The sequence below is a fragment of the Danio aesculapii genome, chromosome 11 (assembly GCF_903798145.1).
Source record: "Danio aesculapii chromosome 11, fDanAes4.1, whole genome shotgun sequence".
NCBI lineage: Eukaryota > Metazoa > Chordata > Actinopteri > Cypriniformes > Danionidae > Danio > Danio aesculapii.
This window is the reverse complement of record NC_079445.1, coordinates 33,911,603-33,938,936: the sequence shown is the minus strand read 5'-3', so window position 1 is coordinate 33,938,936 and position 27,334 is coordinate 33,911,603. Positions and strand designations below refer to the sequence as shown.

The window sequence follows — 27,334 nt, the reverse complement described above, 5'->3', positions numbered from 1 at the left end:
ACATCTTTGTCTCCGAGAGAGAAGGGGAAAAAGTGGAAAAGCAACAGATCGGAGGGGCGTCCTATGTTGTCGAAAAACATCTGAGTCGTTTTTCAGGATTAGTCGTGTTGAAGGGGATGCTGGGGGTGTCAGAGATGACGGGCAGGTACGTCATTTTAAAATAATTTCTGATTTAAAAAAATGTAATATGTTCTGGCTAATTTCCAGTCAGAGATGCAACAGTCTTTTCGTTACTTTTTTATTCGTTGCTTTGCTGCTTCTGGTCTCTTTCTTTTTTCCATCTTCTCTTTTTGTTCACCGTTAAACTGATGGCGTTATATTTGTGTTCATTACTGAGAGATTAAATGCAGAGTTTCATAAATTGCTAGATGAGGGCGGATGCTAAGCTAGTTAGCCACCCAAGTAGAGTTTTCCTGGGACACACACACACAAAGCTGGAGAGATATTCAAAACACCACAAGTGTTAAGATAAGCCCTGTCATACTGTAATTAACCGTCTATAACACTTGACCTAAATAAGTATTAATTTTTTCTAATGCAGTTATTTAATTTAAGTGCATTTCTGGAAAAAAAATGTTACATTATGGGCATGTTGAATACCAAAGAGCATTTCATTGGTGAAGATTTGATGAGAAACTGAAGTATGAGGTGGCAGAAGTGACAAACTGCCATCTTTGAATGTTTATATCAGGTTTAGATCTTTCTAAATGTGAATTTTGTCACTGTTTTGGAGCATATTAGCTTATATATATCCTTAATACCAACATACTGATTCTAACATCTAAAACAAACTTTATTTCAATTAAATTATGTACTTTTAATTCATTCTCAGAGGTTTCGTGTTTGTCTCTGCTTGGTGTTTTGTTTGTTGTGGGACCAAATTCCGAAACATTCCTGAGCTGGACTCTCCCACTGACAGTCTGATCCTCAGGGAAAACCGATATAATCTACTTCCTGAGATATGAAGCTTCTGTAAACTGACAATTATCATGCCTATACAGGGATGATCAAGATTAATTCAGGTATTTTTTATTCTGCTGAAACATTTAGAACCTGAAGGCACCAACCTACACCTTTTTACTGATGGTGTCAGATACTCTCTACAGTCGAAAAATGTGCAGTCAGCAGCAATAACACATTACATTTGGATGTCAAAAGTGATTCTGATGGGAAAGACTTGAGTATATGAAAATGTTGCAGTTTCTAATAAAATCTCTTTTGAACTTTTTAAAAAGAATCCATTAAAAATGTTTAATCGAAAATATTGAACCACAACACAGCGCATATTCTCCAGAACCAAATCTGCATATTAGAAATATTTCTGAAGGACCACGTAAATAGTAAATAAATACATTAAGATGTATTCAAATACTAACATTATAAAAATATATGTGTATATACACACACATATAAATATTTCACTATATTGTTGTTTACGGTATTTAAATATTTATAAATACAATTATTTATTATATACATTTTGGTAGAATAAATGCAGGTTTAGGAAGCAGAAGAGACAAAAAAATATTACTGTCTCCAATTTCTTTCTATATATAAATTAGAATGTCCTTTTTTTCATGGGATCATAATTGTGTCAAAATAATATCGAATTAAAGCTGCAAGCAGCGATGTAAGGGACCTTGCACCCAGGCTCACCACCACTCAGTGGCCTTAAGATGACAGAGCACAATGGACAATAATAATTTAAGCTAATAAATTTATAAGAAATCTGACAATGCTAGCTATTTGTGTCATTCATACATTTGTCAGCTGGTGGTGCTATGACAGTGAATGAATATTCACATGTAGATATCTTCAGTATAAAACTACAATCAAAGGTGTGGAATTTGGGGCAAACTGGACATAGTAAGCCAGAGTTATAACAGCTTGCTTTTCCATGGTGAAACAGTGAGGTTTGTCAGGCCGCCACAGACATGCCTTTTGATGAAAACTCTAGGTTTTTGCAATATATCATTGCAAACACCACACACAATTGGTGCTGATACGATAAAATTTGTTGATGGAATTTGTTACACTGTAAAACATTTCACTTCCTGTTGCCAGCAGGTGGCATTATAGCTGTAACTGGATATTAGCATGTAAACGTGTTCGGGTCAGGACTGTTATCAAAGTGGATTTTGAAGCAGATTAGACAATGTATGTCTTAGTTATAACGACTTCCTGTTTCGTGGCGAATCATCACACTTTGTGAGGCCGCCACAGACACGCCATTCGACGAAAACTCTGGATCTTCGCAAATTAACATCACCAAGGCCTTTAGATGACAATGCCTAATTTTGGTGTTGATCTGATAAAATTCCTAATAGTTCATTAAAATACAACACTTTTTTTTACCACAGGAAGTTAAAAATATCTGACTTCCTGTTGGGTTTGAGATTTCGCTCCGGGACTTTTTTTGTAAGTTTTTTGTAAGTGTGCGTGAATCGTAGCTTGAGTGCTAGTTCGTCAAAGTGTTTAGGTGGCGCTGTTGATTTTTTTTTATACCACAATCACTTCCGAAACCTATAACAAACGTACATTTTCGCCAGTTCTGGTGTGTGCAAAGTTTTGTGAGTTTTCGGACATGTTTAGACCCTCAAAAAAAAAAAATAAATAAAAAATTTGCGATTCATTGTATAGAAGACTCAGTCCCTATAAAAGATGTTCTGCATTTACCTTGTTTAACGGTTTTGTACTTTACAGCAATAAAAAAAGCGTCTTTTCATCTCATGTCAATAAATATCTGTGAAGCTTTAAAGACTAATGCTGCATCCGAAACCGCATACTTCCATACTACATAGTACGCTAAAATCAGTATGCGAATCAGTATTCATAGAATTCGAGAAACCTTATGCGAGAAGTAGCCGGATGACCTACTACTTCCGGCAAGATTCTGAAGTGCGCATCCCATGCAGGCTGCGCTATCCCATGATGCCCAGCGAGAGAATTAATGAATGGGAGTGAAGTGACGCAGTAGGTCACGTAACCATAACAAAATCTAGTACGTCCGAATTCCATTCATACTGCTTACATTCATACCGTATAAAACGTACTTTCCTAACAGTCGAGTAGTACCTTTGAATTCAAATGCTGTATACCTACTGAGTAGATGGTGGTTTCGGACGCAGCCCAAGAATCTTGAATGACATGAATATTGACCGTAAAATTGAGCAGTTTTTTCAAGCATTATGCGTGTTGATGCTCAGTTGACATTTAATTTCTCTTATTTAAAATGTATATTGCACAGTTATTGTGGTGATTATATTTTAATGAACATATTTAGACGATTAATCAGTTATTAATGTTAAAAGTTATTTAGTTTTGATCTAGGTTTCAAAGTTTTTTTATCCCGTTAAATATATATTATGTTGGATAAGGATAAGTTTGTAGTAAGAGAGTCAACCAACTTACAGCCAGTCTAACAGTGTTTCAGACACAAGCAAACTTTAAACACATACAAACACACACACACACACAGATGGCTTTTCTTTACACAGCAGTGTTAGACCTCGACTGTTATTCTGTGAGCTCTTGCATATGGAACATGTTCTATGTCAAGACTGTCATCAACATCTCTTAAACACACAAATGATCTATTTATAGATTTACAGTATGTTAGTTCTCAAGCAGATCTTACAGTCTGCCATATTAGGGAAGGCAGCATTGGAACGGTCTGCTTTAACACCATGACTCCAGTGAAGGGAATGAGGGGAAGTAAAGAGCATCCACCCTCTCACAGCCTCGTCGCTGGAGAAATGTCTGTTCAGGGAATCACACTGAGTCACTCCAGCGCTAATTCTGTTTGTGTGTGATGTAAACATTGGTTGCTCTCTTGCCAGGTCACTGAAATGGAGACACTTAATATCTTGTAAAGTGCCAGATGGGCTGTATAGAAGTTTTTTTTTTTTTTTTTTTTTTTTTTAGGGGGGTAGACAAAGATCATCTTGAATCACTCTCAAAAGCAGGATTATAGTGATGTAATGCAATTGAATAATATGAAATGAGGAGCATTCTAAATTGATGAAATTGAATTAGGGTTAGTTTTACAGTTTTTAATTAGACCAAAATAATAATAAAGTGGATTCAGACTTTTATCAGTTTTCGCACATACGAAAACAGTGTCCATTTAGATGATTGTGGACGCTGTTTGCCATGGACATTAATAGTAGGAAAAAAACACTTTGGAAGTTTATAGTGACTAGTTTCCAACGTTCTTTAAAATATATTGTGTTTTCAACAGTAGAAAGTAACTAGGTAAATAAATGTGGACGGATTCCATTTTTTTTTTTTTGGTTAAACCATTCAAAGTCAGTAAGATTTTTTTTCTTCTACAGCAAGGGTGTCAAAATCAGTTCTTGGAGGGCCGCAGCCCTGCACCGTTTAGTTGCAACCCTGCTCCAACACTGTTACCTGTAGGTTTCAAACAAGCCTGAAGGACTTAATTAGTATGATATGATGTGTTTAATTAGGGTTGGAACTAAACTGTGCAGAGCTGTGGCCCTCCAGGAACTGAGTTTAAAACCTGTGTTCTGCAGGATTCACACGGTCCTGGAAAAGTCAATGTAATGTAATTGAAAAAAAATGTAAAAAGTAGATAAATGTAAATCAAAAAATGTAATTTTGACAAGACATTTTGCAAGCAAATGATTAGGAAAAGTCCTAGAATCATGTTATATGTCTGTGTTAGACATGGGACGATAACTGTTTTCAAGGTATACCACGGTTTGCGTCTATTTTACTGTTTTCAAGGTATACCACTGTTTGCAAAAGTCAAGGTTTTAAAACCGCCAACATATTCTGCTGTACCATTCCTAAGGTATGTGTAGGATTTTTTTATTTATTTATGCATTTATTTATTTTTTTGTTTAGTATTTTTGGACAACAGTACCTCCAGCAGAAAATATATCCAGAGATGCCACTTTAAATAGTAAAGAAATCTGTGTTTAGTGAATACTAACTAACGAGAACAGCAGAAGTCAAAGATTAATTTGAATTATTTAGCCTGACATGTTTACTGCCACAAAATATTTTAAAAGTTTCTCAAAATAAAATATATTGTGTTCAAAGTGGAAAAAGTTTTTGTTTTTTACAGAGACATTTCAAAATAACTTATTTTAGAGCAGTTATCATAATACCATGAAACAGTTATATTTTTATCCAAGGTTATCATACCGTCAGAATCTTATACCAGCCCATGCATAGTCTGTGTACTTGAATATATATGAAATGATAGTATTGAGTAAATTTTAAATACAATTGTGTTTCCTGTCCCTTTAAGTGAGGTCTCTGCGTGGGGTAGAAAAGCAACACACATTTTCAGCTTCGCCTCTTTCACCTTAATTCAAGAAACATTTTGAGCGCCGTGTTCAGAAACAATCTCAATACAGAGGGAAGATACTGTAGTTGCTAAAGGTTAATTGGTACTATTCTTATCAGTAGACCCACACAGACTTAATGATGGGCTGAAAATCTGCAGATTTCTGTGTGTGCAGATTCTATGTATTTACTTATACAAATCTATGTACTTTTATATTTATTCACTTTTTTTTATTAATTTCAGTTATATTATTGATTAAATGTGCAAATGTTCATATGATTTATTTATGATTCAGTTTGTGAAGATTTTCTGTCTTTTAGTAGATAAATTATATGAGAGACTTGCTTTGTTTACCAAAATAGTGGATCTAATTGAATGTGCATTGTAAACATTAAATAAAAATTGAAAAGGAACTTTTTTTATTTCATATAAAATTTTTTTGTTACAAAACTTCCACATAAATTCCACTAATTCCACATAAATCCACATATTTTTTGCAAAATTCTTCACAGAAATAGCAAAATATGTCCGCAGATTCTGTCTGGCCCTACGTCTTGAAAACACAAGCCAACCTTTCTAAAGTTTTCACCCAGACAGCAAAAGACTTTAAAAACTATTTTACGCATATAAAAGAACTATAAACTACACAGATTGCCACATTTTTTTGATATGCTGTAATACATTTGAACATTCATACTTTTTCTTGGTTACCACATGTACGTAGACATTACATGAAACCTTAGGTCATGAATATTTACCAGAAAGTTTTGGAAAAGGAAAAGTCATGGAATTTTAGTAAAGATGTGTATGAATCCTGCCTTTAAAATAAATAGCATTTTAAAATATACAAATATTGCACAATATTAATTACATTTATTGTGGGTTTTTTTAATAACTGCAGCTTTTAGTGTTAACTAATGACAATTTCCAACAGCCACTACTTCAGTCTTCAGTCACATGATCCTTGACATAAAAAACATTTGTGAATAATATTATTATAAATTTAAAAGAAGTGTTTCCCATTTTAAAATGTTATTTGTTTTTGTGTTGACCAATAAGATTTTTCAACAGCCATAACTTTAGTCTTCTGTGTCACATGATCCTTGGCAATCTAATTTGCTAATTGCGTCTACATTTGTTTTGTAGCATAGGAAAGCAATCGAGTCTGACTAGCTTTGCTGTTTTAGATCTGTAAGCTGATGGTTTCTGCTGTTCGTTTCTCCTGATATTGATTTATTGATTCTCCTGACAGTAACATGGCCAATGCCCTGGCAAACGCCTCATGTGAACGGTGTAAAAGCGGGTTTGCCCCGGCGGAAAAGATCGTCAACAGTAATGGTGAGCTGTATCATGAGCAGTGCTTCGTCTGTGCCCAGTGTTTCCAGCAGTTTCCTGAAGGGCTCTTTTATGAGGTACTTGCATTAAACCGGTCATGTAGCATTTAATTTTGATGCCTAGTGGTTAAAGGGGTGATGGCATGTGTTTATTTTCTTTTTTCTTCTCCATTTTCTCCTTTTTTTGTTAGGAAAGTTTCATTGCATCTGAAACGTCTATTTCTAAATTGGATGAGGTTTATAGATTACATCAAATGTTGTTTCTTTTTTATTCCTGAAATGTAAAGCTTTTTAAAATGTATACACACACACACACCATGTAATTTCATAAAAAAATTGCAAAAATAATAAAATAAATGGTCAAATTCATATTTATAATTAGACTATTTCTATTATTAAAATAAAATATAAAAGTAATAAATAAAATATTTTTTGTATCTTTTTTATTATTATTTTAACATTTTATATATATATATATATATATATATATATATATATATATATATATATATATATATATATATATATATATATATATATATATATAAATAAAACATATGCATACATATACATACAGTTTAAGTCAGAATTATTAGCCCCCCTTTGAAGTTTTTTTTTCTTTTTTGAATATTCATCTGTGTTTAACAGAGCAAGGAAATTTTCACAGTATGTCTGATAATATTTTTTCTGGAGAAAGTCTTATTTGTTTTATTTCTAGTATAAAAGCAGTTTTTAATTTAAAACCCATTTTGAGGTCAAAATTATTAGCCCTTTTAATCTATATATTTTTTTACGATAGTCTACAGAACAAACCATCATTATACAATAACTTGCCTAATTACCCTAACCTCACTTAAGCTGTATAGAAGTGTCTTGAAAAATATCTAGTGAAATATTATTTACTGTCGTCACAGCAAAAAGAAAATTCAGTTATTAGAAATGAGTTATTAAAACTATTATGTTTAGAAATGTGTCAAAAAAAAATCCTCTCTCCTTAAAAATAAATTGAGTGTTGGGGGGTTGGCGGAATAAACAGAGGGGCTAATAATTCAGACTTCAGCTGTGTGTGTGTGTGTGTGTGTGTGTGTGTGTGTGTGTGTTTGTGTGTAAATATTTATATATTTATTTGTTTGTTTATTTATTTATTTATTCATTTATTCCCCCTTATTTCTTTTTTACAGAGATAAGATTTTTGTCAACATTTCTAAACATAATAATTTTGGTAACGCCAATACAGTTTTCCAATAACTGATTTATTTTATCTTTGCCATGATGACAGTAAATAATATTTGGCTAGATATTTTTCAAGACACTTTTATAGAGCTTAAAGTGACATTTACAGGCTTAAATAGGTTAATAAGGTTCACTAGGCAAGTTATTGTATAATGATGGTTTGTTCTGTAGACAGTCGAAAAAAAAATTTGCCTAGAGGGGCTAATAATTTTGACCTTAAAATGGTTCATAAGTTAAAAACTGCTTTTAATCTAGCTGAAATAAAAGAAATAAGACTTTCTCCAAAAGAAAAAAAAAATATTATCAGACATACTGTGAAAATTTCCTTGCTCTGTTTAACATCATTTGTGAAATATTAAAAAAAGAAAAAATTCAAATGGGGGGCTAATAATACTGAAAAAAAAAAAGTTTCTTCCAATACATTTTCTCTGCTCTGTGATATGCAATTGGTTGACTTTGAAACATAACTATAATTAACATTTAAACTATTTTTTGTAATTTGTATTATTATTATTATTATTATTATTATTATTATCATCATCATCATCATCATTAATATATTAACAATTACATAGCGTATATGTATATTTTAATTTCAATACATGTTCTCTGCTATGTGTTAATATGCAATTTTTTATTTTGAAACTTTTAATGTATAAATATGTAAATTAATGAAACATAATTCTGTAACTTAATGAAATGTTTTATTATTACTATTATTATTATTAATATTATTATATTAACAATTATATATTCTGTAACTTAAAATAAAAAGTATAACTATAACAAACATTTTAAATATTTTTGTAATTTGTTTTATTATTATTATTATTATTATTATTATTATTATTATTATTATTATTATTATTATTATTATTATCATTATTATAACAACAATTATATTTTATACTGTATATATACACACCACCGGTGAAAAGTTTAGGGTCAGTAGGATTCTTAAATGCTTTGAAATAAGCTTCTCCTGCTCACCAAGGCTGCACTTATTACATCAATTGTGAAATGGTATTGCACTATAAAATAACTGTTCAAAAGTAGATTATAATTTAATTTAATAATTTCTTCCAGATGAATTTTCAGCTTCATTACTCCAGTCTTCAGAGTCACATGATCCTTCAGGAATTACTCCAATATTAATTATTATTATTAAATATATATTAAATATTTACTTAAATGATTTTTTTTACATTTAATAAATGCCACCTTGATAAATAAAATTGATATTGATGAAAAAAAATAAATAAAAATAAACGGACCCAAACTTTTGACTGGTAATGTATATTTTAATACATGTTCTCTGCACGGTGTTAACAATATGCCATTGATTGACTTAACTATTTTTAATGTATATAAATATGTAAATTAATGAAACTGAGAACATCTATTCTATAACTTAAGTTTAAATTTACCTCTGAATAACATTTGAGTAGCTTTTGTGGGTGTGGGGGTTAATTTCAATGCGTGTTCTCTGCTCTTTGTTAATAATTTGCAATGGATTGACTTTGAAACATATTCCCACTGGAGCCAAAATGTTATTTTTGATTTTTCCACTCTTCTGTCCATAGTTTGAGGGAAGGAAGTACTGTGAGCATGATTTCCAGATGTTGTTTGCTCCCTGTTGTCACCAGTGTGGTAAGAGATGCACATGGATAAACACACAAACAGGTGATGTTAGAGCCTGTGCTGACTGTGAATTGTGTTCCTCTTAATCCCTCAGGAGAGTTTATAATTGGGCGTGTGATTAAGGCCATGAATAACAGCTGGCACCCGGACTGTTTCTGCTGTGATATCTGCCAAGCGGTGCTTGCCGATGTTGGATTCGTCAAGAACGCCGGCCGGTGAGTTTGTGGCCAACCGAGCGGTGACCGTAGAATCGTGACTGACAGGCTGCGTATGTTTGGTTTGAAGCGTAAACCAATTCATTAATGAAATAATATGTCGATATACTATCAGCAAACATTTCAGCAATGTCCATGCTATTGTAAGTGCTGCACGCTTTCCTGTTAATAAGCTCATGAGACAAAATGACAACAGTTGGTATGTTTCACCTATTTTTATGCGCATTTTGAATTAAAGCATAAATGCTTGATGGAAACACTAAATTGGGCATACATTTTGAGAATGATTAGAAGAGACTTTTATCAAATAAAAATAAAATGTGCATAAACCACGTTGGAAACACATTTACCAAATAATTTCCAGAATTCACATCAAGAAAGTAGTGATTGTTTTTTAATAAATGTGTGCAATGGGACGCATTAATGGGCAAACCAGCAGGCCAACCACATTGTAAAACATCCGAAATGTTGATTTGGTCATTTTAAAATGCCTTAACTAGGTCCGTCATCAAAATTGTTCTGTATTATTTTCTCCCACAACTGTCTTGAGTTCATCAGGAAGTTACTGTTTAGTTCATCAGGAAGTTACTTTGACTCATTGGATGGAAACGAGGCTTTATTTGCTAATGCTTTATGCAATATTTCAATTTTGCTCAAAAGTTTAATTGGCATCTTTGGTCAGAAACATAGCTAAGAAGACAACAACAGTTAGGAAAGTGTCTGATCATGTATATTTATATAACACATTATATAATAGACTGCTTTAAAAGCAAGAAGTTTTAACGTCTATGATGACAAGGGGTTTTACTTTGTTTTTATGGCCATTTCCACTGTCAAAAGATACCAAAAAGCGAACCGTACCACTTTTTGGGTACCCTTTTGAAAGGGTACCTAGCATAACAAAATGGAACCAAACTGCGGAACATGGCGGACAACTGAACGCTATTGGTTTGGAGAGATACGTCACTTGCTTGTGCACAAGCTAGGAGAATGAAAACAAAGGCAGCACCATTTTTAAATGCACAGCCGAGACATTACACCGTAATATATATTAACGAGCCATGGTTGATCCGAGCTTAAACAACAGCCACAAAGCCAAGTAGAGCAGATTCTACCCTGTGCCCCGTAGTTGTTTAAAATGCTGTCTAAAGCAGTTTCACTTTTTCGTGTGTGCTCGCCGCGCGTCTATATTTGAAATAACAAACTTCTTGAGCTCATGATAATAACGCGTGCTTGATTATTGAAGTGCTTCTGGCATCTGGTCCAAACAAACGTTAGAGTGAAGCACAAAAAAACAAAGGAGAAGCTATTTCGCACTATCATTGATCTGCAGTTATAATCAAATCATGTTCATAGAAAGGTTAATAATGAACATTTATACACAAGTATTTATGTGTATAAAGCATCTGTTTTGCAAGAAGTTTTTGTCTTTTAGTAGATATATTATATAGAAGACTTGATTTGTTTACCAAAAAAAGTGGATCTAATTAAATTTGCATTGTAAACATTAAATAAAAGTTAAAAAGGGATTACTTTTTAGCTCATATATTAGGGTTTTAGTTATGATACTCCCAAAATCATTCCGCATAAATCCGCAGATTTTTAACAAAATTCTGCGCAGAAATAGCAAAAAGTTTCCGTGGATTCCGTCTGGCTCTAGTCATAATGCATTGATGAATCAAATTTTTTCCCCTTCCAGCCCTTAATAAATATTGATGTCAGATTTTATGTCAAAATGGCTAATTATGCTGTATCGGTGCCTTTTCACACAAACAATTCTGATCCTTAAATATATTTTTTATAAATAAGTCCTACCCTAAATAGGCATGGGACAATAACCGGTTTCAAAGTTTACCACGATTGGAAAAGTCAAGGTTTTAAAACCGCTAACATGTTCTGTTAAACAGTTTCTAAGGTATATGTTAGGTGTTTTTTTATTTTTTTAATTACATGTTTTTACAAATACTGTATTTAGTTTTTTAGGGCAATAGTATCTCCAGGAGCATCCACATCGAAAGCTTATATCCAAACATGCTCTAGACCTGAACAGTACAGTGGCTTTACTTTTTATCCAATAAGACATATCCAAAGTTTTAGAGAAATCTGTGTTTTTCAAACCAATGAAGCTGGCAGAGGTCAATGTTTTATATTAATTTTTTGGCCTGAAATGTTTACTGTTCCTAAATATTTCAAATGTTTCTTAAAATAAAATATATTGTGTTTAACAGTGAATAAAAGTTGTTGTTTTGTTTTTACCCAGGTATTTAAAACATATTTTAGAGCTGTGATCACAATATTGTGGAATTTTTAGATATTTTTATCTAAGGTTATCATGCTGTCAGAATCTTATAGCGGCCCATGCCTAACCCGGAATAATGTTTTAGCTCAACTTATTGCATGAAAAGCCAAATGTATAACGCCAATTACAAATAAACAGGAAATGAGTCTCCATCTCTGTGTTCTGATTGGCTCATGCGCACATTTGTGTTTTGCAGCCATCTCTGCCGTCCGTGTCACAACCGCGAGAAAGCTCGAGGTCTAGGGAAGTACATCTGTCAGAAGTGTCATGCGATCATCGAGGAGCAGCCCCTGATTTTCAAAAATGACCCCTATCACCCGGACCACTTCAACTGCAGCAACTGCGGGTCAGTAGATCAGCTCTGCGCATGTCTGCTGCCACATTACTGCAGAGCTGTGATTGAGCTTGTGTGTGTTTTACAGTAAAGAGCTGACCGCTGATGCCCGTGAGCTGAAAGGGGAGCTCTACTGTCTGCCCTGCCATGATAAAATGGGTGTGCCAATCTGTGGAGCCTGCAGACGGCCAATCGAGGGCCGAGTGGTCAATGCCATGGGCAAACAGTGGCACGTGGAGGTTTGTATGATTAATAGAACATATCTAAAATTTAAAAGTAATAAAAATAAAAGGTTTGTTGTCAAAGAGCTCACTTTGAGAAGGAATTAATGCAAACACCATCTCTAAATATTTTAAGTATATGTAAATGGATGCTTATAATGTAAATCATTTACATAAAATAAAAAATAATGAAAGTTTATTGGCTTACGATCATAATTACCAGGTTTTCAATGTGAACCAGAATTTTAATATTATTGCACCTCAGATTTCTAGTGTCCACAGGTAGGTTTGGTATTAACACATTCTTAATGATATTGATTTAATCAAATTAAATAAAAGGAGGAGAAGTATTCTCTGATCTCAGCTGGCCTACATTAATAAACCATCCACCGTAAAACTGCAACTAGTCTTATTAATATTACATTTTCTTTTAGTTTTATTTAAATTATTGATATTTCTTGCTGGTATTTAAATTTAATTAGTGGTCACTTGAAAATCGTCATAAGAAAATAAATAAGATGTAATAATGGCGATATATTAAGGCTTCATGTTGTCACACTTCATTTGTTAATCTTGTTTACCTAACATTAATGCAAGCCCAATGAAATTAATAATATTTATTACGAATAAAAAAAAAAAAAATCCCCCCTTTTTTTTATGAAATGAGCACTTTTATTCAGCAGAATGCATAAAATTGATAGAAATAATATTAAATCCACAAAGTGCATTTAAAATAGAGATGTGATTCTTCTGTATTTTCTGAGCTCAATTGGTAGACCCCTGTAATTTGTGTAAATCTCATATAATAATATAATTTGTTACTCTGTATATAATAATAATGATAACAATAACAAATATTTATATAAAGAATATTATTTATTATTGTTTTTAGAATTACCATTTCTATTATTTATTATTTAAAAACGCACGCAAATATGCGGAGCGGGGTCTCATCTTCCTTCTTTTTTGTCCTCGGCTGATCACATGCCTGAATATAGATTTATTTTTCTTCAAATAAATATTGTTCTTTTAAACTTTCTATTAAGAATATATCCCAAACCCTAACCCTAACACCAAATCTCAGTACATTAGACTGAATTCTGAAAGACTGTATGACAATGAAGACTGAACTATTATTCAGCTAAAATGTAATTGTAAGATATTTTATTTTAGGAAACATTGTATTTTTTTCATATAAAAAAGGGGGGTCTCCATCGTTAAAGCAGACGACCTGCTTCATTCCGGACGTCTTTCAGTGATGTAAGTGTAGGCTACTCAGTAAATGATAATAACGATATTGTGTAGTCCTATAATGTGGCAAAGCTGCTGACAGTGAATGCAAGATATACTTTAAAAATCGCTTTGAATGCGTGTATGGCTGGGCTGACTTTTTCCGCGCTCACATTTGCATGTCACGACCACATGCGCTCTCTGTACATTATAAATACAGCTGCAGGATGCACATTTGTTATTATTCTCTGCAAGTCATCTGTCCTCATGTCTTCATTAATTCAGTGCTACAGCCTAGCACCTCAAACTTAATACCTGAAAGTGTCATAAGTTTAGATGATATTACACATTTATAAAAATATATTTTATAATTAATTAAAAACGGGGACTCAGCCGAAGGAAAGGGAAAGTGATAAATTCTTATTGGCAATGTATGATTATTTTTTACAGGGTGGAAAGTTAAAGTATATTAGGTTACTCAATTAAACTGGACTTTATATTTTTACAGTTCAAATTTTTGACTGACTAGTAGTTTATCATGTTGGAATAAAAAGTTACAGAGTAATTTATACTGTGGACAAGAGAATTCACAGAATTAGTGGCGCCATCTAGCGGTGGTGTGTGTGGATGTTTCCTGACATTGACGTACAAAGTATAAACCTATTAAATAATAATATTACTTGGGTCGCTATTAAACTGCTTAAACGATTTAAACTTATAAAACCAAAAAAACTTAAATTCTGTGGCCAATAACAAATATTTATATAAGAATAATAAGAATAATATTCATTATTATTTTTATAATTACTATTTCTATTAATTATTATTTAAAAATGCACACAAATATGCGGAGCGGGGTCTCATCTTCCTTCTTTTTTGTCCTCAGCTGATCACATGCCTGAATATAGATTTATTTTTCTTCAAATAAATATTGTTCTTTTAAACTTTCTATTAAGAATATATCAGCACCTGTTTTCACAAGTTTCTTCAACACCAAATCTCAGTACATCAGACTGAATTCTGAAAGACTGTATGACAACGAAGACTGAATTAATATTCAGCTAAAATGTAATTGTAAGATATTTTATTATAGGAAACATATTGTATTTTTTCATATAAAAATGTAATGACATTTCACAATATTACTATTTTATTAAACTTTTTTTAATCAAATGCAGCCGTGGTGAGCGTAAGCTTTTCAAAAACTTAAAATTAATTGACCCTAAACTTTTTAAATGGTAATATTGAAGATATTGACAGCTTGTGTGTTTGTGTGTGTTTGCAGCATTTTGTCTGTGCCAAATGTGAGAAGCCTTTCCTGGGACACCGTCATTATGAGAGGAAAGGTCTTGCTTACTGCGAGACTCACTACAACCAGGTGATGCAGGCCTTCAACCTTCATAAATAACGAGGAAACAACCTTCTGTAAATAATAAAACCGTTATCTAGTGAGACTAAAGCTACTTTTATACTTTTTTGCAGCTCTTTGGCGATGTTTGTTACCACTGCAACCGTGTGATCGAAGGAGACGGTAATTTTGTTATCTTAAACATGATTTTGACTTTTAATTTTCAGCCTTTAGGGCAAGTAATGTTGATAACTTGGTAATTGTATTACAAGATTTCTAAAATGTTATGTTTAAATAAGCTAAGGATCCATCATTAAATTCAATATGTGGCAATATGCATACATTTAATAAATCTTATTACATTTTAGAGAAAATGTTTGGTGTATGTAAGAGCTGCTAAATTGGAGATTTATGGCTCAATGCAATGGCTGAATACATTCAGGAAATCTTAAAAAATATTTATAGTAATCTACAAATTAATAAAGTGAGGGAAAAAATGCTAAGAGGTATATTTTAGATGTTTTCTTTACATTTTCAGGGTGTACGCTGGGTCTTAAAAGGTATTAAAAAATCTTAAAGAGTCGCTAAAAGTCGTGTTTGTACAAGGTCTTAAATTTTGTTAGAGCATTGTCCAAAGTATCTGACTCCAAAAAAGCATAAATATAATTATTCTCTTCCTAATATTAACAACGGCGTGCTCGATCCACAGCTCCTTGATCCGGGTGATGTAATGTAATTTGCGACAGTGATGTGACGCTCTCCACATGTAGCGAAACAGATGGCAAAATGTAAGTTTGCGTACTCCTTGTTGGAGAAAGATGAGTTTAAACAGTGTCGCTGAAAACCGCATAATTTACTCTTTCAAGCTTTGTTTCTTACGAGCGTGTGTCTGCAGAGCGAGTTTTCTCCTCCGCGTCTATCATGGATCAGCTGTGATCGCCGCTGACATTTATCAGTGTCACTCATTGGTAAACAGCGCTAGAGCATTAGAGCCAATCGCAGCCCTTTCTGTTGAGCGTGTGACCAATCAAAGAGGTGTAAAAACTCGCTAGACAAGGCTCAGAAAGAGAGCGGGATAATATTTACGTTTGTTTATTTCTTATAAATGCTCATGTTGTTCTGTGCATGTACTTAAGTTTTTAAAGGTACAGTTCATATATCTGACTGCTTGTTTTAAAAAGGAAAAATAGTTTTACAAATAATATATAAATATATTTACCATTTAAAGACAAGAATTCTTGTGCTGTGAAGTAAAATATAAAATTGTGTATGGTAAGCATCGTCAATGCACCGTGATATTGAATTGAACCAACCGAATCGATGGCATGATAATCGTAACCAAACCGTAAGACCAGTGTAAGTTCATACCTCTATTAACAACTGTTTTATAACAACTGTCTATTAAGTTAAAGGTTTGTTACCGATTAGAACTTGAAGTGGCGATGAGGTGTTAAAATATTCTGAGAAGGTCTTTAAAAAGTCTTAAAAAGGTATTAAAATTACCCTTAGGATTCCTGCATATACCCTGATTATACTGACAAAACCACAATAAAAAGCCTGTAATGTCTCACATTGAAGATTTATTTTTTAAATAACAGCTGATAATAGAGTGGAGGAACTATGACGTCAATTTGTATGCAAAAACCCGGAAGCGAGTTAGCATTTTAGCAGTTCCGGTTCCCTCGTTCCAAAGTCAATGGGTTTTTTCAATGGGATTTCAGTGAAATTGCTTAAATAAGGTCTGTTGCCAACACAAACTCAAGATACTTTCACGTTTTATTCTATGACTGAACACATCAGTTACATCACACTCTTGACTTTTTAAATCGGTTACGCTTCTTTAAAAAGACTGTTGCTATCAAGTTGCTAAATGGGACTACTGCTGTCATGTAATGCAAACGAGTGAATAAAAGTGTAAGAAATGCATACATATTAACTGTCATTTTAACCTGATCAATACATTTCTTGTTGTTTTTTTTCCTTCATCTGAACACATTTAACTCTGTCATAACTGTAGTATTTACACTCCTCCTTAAAATGTATAGCATGTGACTGTATAGGCTGCTTTTCGCTGTACTTCGTGACAAAAAAATAAAAAAATATGCTAGCAGCCAATTTGCCTACAAGGTGATGTCATAGTTTCTCCACTCTATAATAATAATAATAATAATAATAATAATAATAATAATAATAATAATAATAATAATAATAATAATAAAGCATTGAAGTTTTGTTGTTGTTGTTGTTGTTATGTCTCCAGTGACTGCAATTGCGAATTAATAATCTTTTTTCTTTTTTCTTTAGTGGTTTCGGCTTTGAATAAGGCCTGGTGTGTGAACTGCTTCTCGTGCTCAACCTGTAACACCAAACTCACCCTTAAGTAAGTGATTTTACACATGCAATGATTTTTATACTGTACAGACTGTATGTTCTACCCCCTTACGCCAACCCTACCCTAAAACCCAACCCTCACAGGAAACATTCTGCAGGTCTCCACCTATTGAACTAAATCATTCAATGGAAAATTTCATTAATTATTCTTGTACTTTTCTGAAAACTTGAGCATCAAAAGTGTTGAATCTGTTCAGCAAAATATTCAGCCATGCGTGACTAGTTATTGTTTTGTATTTTGAGTGGTTTGGAAAGTAAAGCAATCTCCACAGTGTTTCCTCTAGGATTTTTTCCAGCCATGGCAGCAGGCCTTTTTTTACACAGATCTACCAATTACCCATGGCGTTACTTCTATAACAAATGTCGTGAGCGCAGTATTAAAATTTGAGATCGCATTCATGTAATACACAATAAATGCGCTATATAAAAATACACATTACATTACATTAATACGAGCATGTGAATCTCTTTGCTTGCATGACGATTTCCTCTGTTCGTGCACAAATCTTCTTGCATGCCCCCTCAAATATACGGTGCTCAAGTGCAGATCTTCTTGTGCGCTCTCAAATAAACGCTGCTGAAGTGCGATTTAGCGCGTTTGTGTAGTGAGTAGTTTGTCTCCAGCATTTGTTAGATTTGCTAGGAATATTTATGAATGTCTCCAATAGACCTACAGAGCGGTATTAATGCGTCCTGAAGTAAAGTGAAACGGCTACAAACTCCAGCAAGATAAAGTCATCGTATGCAGAACCACAGACCGTTATCTATAAAGTATAATTATAGAAACTGTTCATCATAACTGAAAGCTACGTCGTGTTTGCTAGCCTCACACATCTGTCAGTCAGTCAGCATGTAACCTTTAAAGAGCCCATATTATACATGAAATACGGTCATATTTAGGTTGTAAGGGTCTCCAACAACAGTCTAATATGCATGCAAGGTCATAAAACACTTTGATGGTCTTATAACCTGCATTTATTTTTACCTAATTATCCCAACGACTCCCATATGAATCGTTCAGCGATTCATTTGTTCCCAACCCCCTCCTCAGCGCGAAGCTAATCTGCGCTGATTGGACCGATGACAGCCTGCTGCGATTGGTCGACAGTGACAGGCTTCAGCACGAGACAGAGTGAAATGCCCAGCTGGTAATCAACACTATAAAATTAGTCACAGTGCACACGCGCTTCATAGTGTAAGGCTTTTTTCACACACACACACAACCCTCCTCAGAAGAACTGGGGAGATCGACGCGAGTCTCTCTCTCTCTCCCTCTCCCTCTCTCCCTCTCACACACACACACAACGCTCCTCAGAAGAACTAGGGAAAGCGACGCGAGTCTCTCTCTCTCTCTCTCTCTCTCTCTCTCTCTCTCTCTCTCACACACACACACAACGCTCCTCAGAAAAACTAGGGAAAGCGACGCGAGTCTCTCTCTCTCTCTCACACACACACACAACGCTCCTCAGAAGAACTAGGGAAAGCGACGCGAGTCTCTCTCTCTCTCTCTCTCTCTCTCTCTCTCTCTCTCACACACACACACACACACACACACACACACACAACGCTCCTCAGAAGAACTAGGGAAAGTGACACAAGTCTCCGGTCTCCTAGCTTACGATCGATCGCCATAGCAACGACAAACGGCAGTGGAACGCGAGCTCACAAAAGCCTTTAAGGTTAAATCCGTAAACAAAGCGGCACGCGTCGCGTTTTTAACGTGGCTTACATGTGATAAGAGAATATAAAGAGTAACCGCGTGTACTGTACCAGGTTAACAACTCATCTTTGGGTAGAGACTGTCAATATTATCCATCTGAGCACAGCGTGACTTCATTCGACCGGCGGCGTCTGTGTGTGTGTGTCTAGTGTTTTTTCTGTGTTAGTGGGCGGGGCCGCAGGTTTCAAATCTCCCTGGTTTGCGCGCGTAACTACTGGCGAGGCTTGTGTTTCGTGGCTGCGTCATCGCGAAACACCTAATGACTCGTTATCAAGGCGACTCGTTTGAAGCACTATGAGTCGACTCTTTTATAGATGAATCAATAGTTTTAAACACTGTACACTTACAGATTTAAGCCTTAGCTGGATATTTCACTTCACTTAGAGCTGTGTTACACACTACATGGAAGGGCATTTTCAAAAACCCATAATATGGGCTCTTTAAGGGTTAAACAAATAGCAAACAGCACTACTACGGTTACAGAAAAGTTCCCGCTGTTATAATTCACTTACCTTTTAATATGTTTTGGTGCGATTATAACCCGCTATTAAAAAAGCAACTGACTGTTTTAAATGAGAAGCTGTAATGTAGCCGTGGCGGGATGAATTTTGCTGTGCTCGGGCTTGGAAGGTAAAAAAATGCAATATGAGGCTGCATCCGAAATCCCTTACTTCCCTAAAATATAATTCATTCAAATCAGTATGCGAGCTGAGTAGCATGTCCTAATTAATAGCATTGGAAAAACCGTATGCGAGAAGTACCCAGACGACCTAATACTTCTGGAAATATTATGAAAGTGCGCATCTAATGGACACTATGCTATCCCATGATGCCACACGTGAGATTCATGAATGCGAGTAAAGCAGCAAATTTCGGATGTAGTATGTTCAAATTCCATTCGTACTACTCTCATTCCTTTTATATAGAACATACTTTGTGTAGTAAATTCAAATGTAGTACATGCTCTAGTAGTAGGCGATTTTGCACGCAGCCTGTGGGGACAATCATGCCCTGTTCAAGTCAATCATGCATAGTGCGAGTACACCCTTAGTGACTTTGAGTGGCTGTGTGTAAATCTATGCAGAAATGTTTTTAGATTGAGTCTGGGCCGCTCTGATGTTCTTCAGATCTTCACTAATCTTTTGCTCTTGCTAACTCGTGTTCTCGATTTCTGTCTCTTTCTATTCTCTCCATTAATTTCTTGTCCCGTCTGTCTTGCTTTAAACCTTTCCCTTCTCCTTTCATTTCTTTCCGTCTTTTCTGCTGGTTTGGTGTGTTTCTGGGGATTTTGTGGGGACGGTGGCCCTGCAGGGACAGGTTTGTGGAGGTGGACCTGAAGCCTGTCTGTAAACACTGTTATGAACGTCTGCCGGAAGAGCTGAAACGCCGATTGGCCAAACGTGAACGCGACTCTCGCGAGCGCAGAAAGAAAGCCATCGCCGTCTGTCTGTAACCCTTTTCTCTGTTTTTCCTTCATTCATGCTCATCTGCGTCACTCGCTCATTATTAGTGGTTAGTGTTTTCAGACTCACCACTCATTCTATGTGTTGTTTTGTTTATTGTGGCTATATATAGAGAAGATATATGATTTTCAGCTCATTCTGCATAGATATTTTCAAAATTCGGTATCGAGAAATATTGAATATTTAATTGTGCATACTCATTTCATATTACATCAATTATATTCTCACTTTCCAGTGTTCATTTGTCAGGTAAATATGATCATATTCTTGATGTGTTATCAATTTTCTTTTTTCTTATTATTTTTTATTGGTTACTCATACACTCAATGCACTGCACCAACTGCAATTTTTTTATTTAAAAAAAGTGCATATAATAAAATAAATATATATTTATAAAGACTAAAACCAATTACTAGTATCTATGCAATTTATAATATCTTAAATTCATATTATAAGTGTTTGTTTTTTATACAGACCCCCTAGTTTTTCACAATTTCACGATTGCTGAATCCAACGCAAAGTCAACAAAAAGTTGTAAATTTTTGCGATCCTGCAAAATTCTTAATTAAACGCAAAATAATCCAAAAAAACCCATAAATAAATCTCATAAAACATCCAATTCCAAACCATAAAATCAAATTAGATTTATTTCGGTTTGCGATGAATTGTTTTTACATGATTTATAGACATTGCATACGCATCGCACGTGATGTATTTGAGTGTCTCTCAAAAAATGACGTCTCGCCTGCGCCCGCACAATACATTACATTACATGGCAGTGGGGAAATTTGTTTTGCAGCCTGTGCAGTAAAATATATATATATATATATATATATATATATATATATATATATATATATATATATATATATATATATATATATATATATATATATATATATATATATATATATATATATATATATATAAATAAAAGAAAAATTATCACCACAAAAATCAGTAATTTTTAAAAATCGCAAGAAAGAAAGAAAAATCATGAAAAACTAGGGGGTCTGTATATAAAGTATTTTTTATTTTTGTTTATTTTTATTATTTTAGTTTAAGTAATGCTTTATTAGTCTTTATTTTAATTATTTATAATGTATTTTCATATTTTGAATTACCTTCTATTTAAATCATTTGAGTTGTAATTAAAATAATTCTTTTGAAATTGTAATCAGTTTTAATATTCATATTTTGCTTTAATTTTTAATTATTGTCATTTTTGTACTTTATTTTCCCCTTAGTTTCAAACATTTATAATTTTAATAATTTATTTTTTACCTTTTATTCATATTATGGCATTTAATTTGTTTTTAGATTTTAATATATTTTTAAGCGTTTTTTTTTTTGTTTTAATAATTTTAATACTCGCATTTCAATCAGTTGCAATTTTTTTCTGCTTGTTTTGCTTGTTTTCTGCTTGTATTGTTTCTGCCTTTTTCATTTTTTTAAAGAAATAAATATTAATAAACATTTAACAGAAAACTGTTAGTAGATAGAATGAATTGCATTACTTGCATAACTCATGTGTTTGGCCTAAATGCATGAGAAAGCACACTTCTAAAAAGCACATCTTGTGTTTTAGGAACAAGTTTGTGGAGTTTGACATGAAGCCGGTGTGTAAGAAATGTTATGAGAAGTTTCCTCTGGAGCTGAAGAAGAGGCTGAAGAAGCTGGCCGAGACTCTGGGCCGCAAGTAAAACTCATGGTAATCATCATCTGTGCTCCTTAAATCAACAGACCAAACCAAAGCGCAGATCATCTTGGATTAGTTGTCTTACTTTATCTTACTTAAACTTTAAATGTGCTTTTCGACCAGAGAAAGTATTGAAAGCAGATTTGTGCTGGTTTCACGCTAAAAGATGAGAATTGTGTCTTAAAAAAACCTGCAAACTAACCAAACCGTTTGTTTTATATTGTTAATGATAAATATACTGCTGGGAAAAAAAAAAGAGACTAATAAATCTAGAGAAACTGAGAAAGGGTTTGAGTAAAATGTTATGTGTTTTATTCAATAAAGGATATCTGATAATATTGCCTTTTAAATGTTTAAACTTTCTTATTAAACTAATTTTTTTTTTAAACTTGGCAATTAGCTATTGGTTAGAAAAAATTTTTTATTTTGTGGTCTAAAAATAAACGTATAAACGTGGCTGAAAAGATGGCATTTAGTTATTTTATGCAAAACTTTTTAACTTAAAAATTGAAATAAATGTAATCAGACATTTACAGAATAAAATCATACCTGCCAACACTCCTGTTTTTCCCGGGAGTCTCTCATATTTCAGACCCATCTCCTACCACCCTCCCATTTTGTTACTTCTCCTGGAAAACTTGTGTAATTCCACCCCACCCCTGGTTCTCATCTTTTGGTACAGTCTGTAACAACCCCTTTGGTATAGTATCCAATCGCCACAACCGCCCGAAACACGGTCCATGGTACAGTTACTAACACTACAATCACCCCCCTCATCCCCTGCCCCGGTTTTCAACTGTATATACCCACACTCCAACACCGGTCTCTCGGAATTTCAGAGACAAATGTTGGCAGGTATGAATATAACTAAACTAACTTAATTTAAACACATGTCTATATTATCATTAAATTAGGTTCTTTTTTGAATATAATAATATAGGTGCCATATTTTTGTTAGAAATGTTGGTAACACTTTAGTTTAGGTCACAAGTCACAGTATTAACAAACCTTTAACTAACACTACTAGCTTCATAAGCTACTAATTAGCAGTTTATTAATAGTTAGTAATGTGGTAGTTGGGTTTAGGTTGAGTAGGATTAGGGATGTAGAATTAGATTATACTTTATTACTTTTGATTTGATCATATCTTGATAAAAGACAGGTAATAAGCCAGATATTAATTACATGAATTGTGACCTAAACTAAAGTGTTACCGACATGTTTAAATTAATTTAGTTTTAAGTGCCAAGAAAACAGCATTTAATAAAATAACCCTGATTTTTAAAATTAAAAACATTGCTTCATTTTAGACAAATTGTAACTTTCTGGAAAAAAAATAAATCTCTATATTTGATATTTGGAAGACATTAATAAACCTTTATAGAACAATACAGAATGAAATCATACCTGCCAACACTTTTTTTCCAGGAGTCTCCCATGTTTCAGACCCATCTCCCGCCACCCTCCCATTTTGTTACTTCTCCCAGAAAACTTAAGAGTCCTCGCTGCAGAACGCAGCTTGATGATGTAGTCCGCTATGTAGTTGACGATCGCCTACACCTCCCCCTACCCTGAACCCAACCATCGCAGTAGCATGAACGTTACCTTAGAGGGCGGTACAAGGCCTGCTACGTAGTTGACGATCGCCTACGTCAGCAAGCTGGGGGCTGCAGCGAGGACATCTTAGAACATTTTCGTAATTTCACCCCATCCCCGTTTCTCATCTTTTGGTACAGTCTTTAACACTCCCTGCAGGTCAACTTTGGTATATTATCCAATCACCGCACCCGCCGAAACATGGTTCATGGTACAGTTACTAACACCACAAAAATCCCCCTGGTTTTCAACTGTATAAACCCACAGCAATACACCAACTTTCAAACCCCCATCCCAACCCCAGTCTCTCATAATTTCAGAGACAAATTGTGACCTAAAGTGTTACTGACATGTTTAAATTAATTTAGTTTTGATTGCCAAGAAAACAGCATTTAATGAAACAACCCTGATTTTTTTTTTATAATAAAAAAACCATTTCATTTTAGACAAATTATATTTTTCTGGTAAAAAATAATAATAATTCTCTCTCTATTTGATATTTGGAAGACATTATTAAACCTTCATAGAATAAAACCAATATTAACACTTCACTCAAACCCTTGCCTACTAAATCCTCAAATAATAGTGGCCTATTTCCCCCGCCCCCTTCATATAAATTTACTCAGCAGTATAAACGTACTTGCATGTTTATAAAGATAACATTTGTATTGGCAGCGTTCAGACGGATTATTCAGCATGTTTTTGCTCTTTTCCTGAAGGCAGAGACTTGTGGTGTGTCTGACCACGGGCCTGGCTTTGAAGCATCGATCCGAGAGATGTTTTTGATATTTAATGTATGCTCAGGCCTTGTGTTTTTCTGTCAGAAAGAGGATCAAAAGTTAATGCATGATGTAATGAGCCTGGAGGAACAAGACAACCTCTAAAGCAAAGTCTTCGCTCCGCTGAACAAAGTGCTCAGGCTGTTTAATCTCCTCCTCAGCTTAAATTATCCAGCTTTATTAAAGCCCTCGCTGTGTTCTCCAAATATGCAATAAATTACACCGCTTATATTACTTCTGAGAGCTTTATGAACTGTTGCCAGTCTTGCGTCATAACACCCTTGTCTTTTTCTATTTCGATTTAAAGCTTAGTTGTTATGACCCACCTGCCTTTTGTTATGACTGAGAAAATGCCTTGAAATATAATGAACTTGTGCCTTGTTTTGTTATCTGCATTACTTTTGATGATTTATGAAACGATTGACTGAAGTCTGAAAGACTATTTTAATTAAAAGACTATTATTAAGATTTAACCTCACTACGTTTCTACTTTATATGCTTAAGTTTTTTTTTTTTATCTTTGATTAAATATTTAGCCATGTGCTGTTTATGAAATGTCTTTTTACCGTTACGGTCAGCAATATTGAGCAACAGCAAAACTGCTTTGTACTTGTCTCCCATCACTGTCTGTATTCACTGAACGATGCATTTCAGCAAAATATGTATTGACAGGCTTGCTGGCAGCTTTTAAATAATACATTTCACCATGTTCTGTATGGAATATCAAAGTATATCAATAAAGTATGCACTATTTCCTTTGTGTGTTTATTAAATTTGAAAATCAAATGAGCTAAATTTAGGTTCTGTATTTTTAAATTTGGTATTTTTAGGATATTTTTTCATGGCAGTACCTTCTGTTAAAACAATCTATTCATGACATGTTAACCACCGAGCATGAACCTGGCCCTATCATGCACCCGGCGCAATCAGTCGCAAGTCGTGTATGGTGGGATTTGTTGTTATATTCAGACCAACCCTAATTTTAACGTTTTGCACCACGTTGTTTAAAATCGCAAATCAATTGGTGCGACTGTGTGGACTCATGGGTGTGCTTGTCTATAAAGGAGGTGTGTTAAGGTGCATTGTTGGCACGTTGCTATTTTGAGGATTTGAAATAGACCGTGCTATTGACCAACTGAAAGCTTGTCTAAAGTTCAGCGCAGAGTGCTTTAGTTATGCGCCTACTCACACATTACCTAATACACACGAGATGTACAGCAACACACAAATATTGTTATATGAACACCAAATTTACATTTGTCCACCTGTCGGGTTTTGGAGACGTATGCATCGCCATATGCGGCATAAGAATAGGACGTGTGTTTGGATATAACTTTGACCACGCTACATTATTATTGTTCATTTATCCGTTTGCTGGGAATTAGAACTGAACTGAAAAATTGTTTGAAACTAATCTTTGTGCTTAACTAAGCACTGTTTCTTTACTCCACGAAAGTAAAGGAGTAAAGTATAGAGTAAAAGTAAAGAGAAAGTAAAGCGGCTGAATGGAGGAGGCTCGTTCTTTAGCCTCATGCAGATGGTCTGTTTAACTGTTTTTTTTTTTTTTGCCAGAAGCATTCAGTTTTTCCACTTACAAAGTCTATCATGTAAATAGCAAATGTGCCATGGCGCGACGCAACTGACTCTTAAAGGGAATAGGAGATGATACTCTGATTGGTTTAATGCTCAAAACACATCCATAACTCATTAAGAGATTAAGCAAAACCCAGTTAGACCATGCACCAGGGCGCAGTGTATTATTCATCCTTAAAATAGCAAAGGTGGATTCGGACACGCCCTTAATGCTTTTGCGCTTTAGACTTTGCACCTAGATCGTTAAAATAGAGCCCTTAATTTCTGACTTGGGTGTTAAAATACAAATGTTTTTTTTTTTTTTTTAAGCTTATTAGAAAAGATTTTTTCACCCAAAGTAGTCATTTTTTACTTTGTTCCCCCCTAAGGACCTTATTTAAATTTATTTATTTGGAATTGCTAAAACCTTTACTAAGTTTGACATTCAAATTAGGTAAAAAGTGGTTATTGCTAAAAGGAAACATCTGCAGCTGGAAGTTAATGAGATATTTATATGATTTATTAAATTACCAATTAATTGTATTTTATTAACATCTATTTCAACTCTGGCTAAACCCAACCCTCAGTAATGTAAAAACGGTAATTATAACAAGAATCATTTATATTGTTTATTAATTTAATTTAAATTATACATCATATACATATACGTTAATATGGCAACCTTTCAAATGAATTTGCAAAACTCGGTCAACCCTAATTTAACTGCCTATGCTAGGGAGATACAATAGCGGTTACACTTGATAGCTTTACCTAAAAATGAGTTTTATACTAAAGGAATGGTCACATATGGCTGATTTCTCCCAGAATGAAGAAGAGTCTAACTAAGAATATGTAGTATGAATAGCACCACTCTAGCTTATTGCTGCAACCGTCCCCACTCTCCCCTATCCACAGCTGTATCTTCTAGAATTAACCATAAAA

At 34.0% G+C, this 27,334-nt stretch overlaps 1 protein-coding gene across 2 annotated transcripts; it reads left to right on the top strand.

Annotated features, from left to right (window-relative positions):
* lims1 (LIM and senescent cell antigen-like domains 1) lies at positions 1-25,574 on the top strand. 2 transcript variants are annotated; one of them, XM_056467936.1, is made up of 10 exons: positions 1-145; positions 6,570-6,729; positions 9,468-9,534; positions 9,620-9,740; positions 12,236-12,385; positions 12,462-12,612; positions 15,110-15,202; positions 15,307-15,355; positions 17,477-17,552; positions 22,335-25,574. In XM_056467936.1, exons 1-10 carry the CDS (start codon positions 117-119, stop codon positions 22,447-22,449), a joined length of 1,011 nt encoding a protein of 336 aa, XP_056323911.1. In that variant the 5' UTR covers positions 1-116; the 3' UTR covers positions 22,450-25,574. The 2 variants fall into 2 exon arrangements, with proteins under 2 accessions (XP_056323911.1, XP_056323912.1); XM_056467937.1 differs by lacking the exon at positions 22,335-25,574 and adding an exon at positions 20,595-20,783.
* The last annotated feature ends 1,760 nt before the right edge of the window (positions 25,575-27,334 follow it).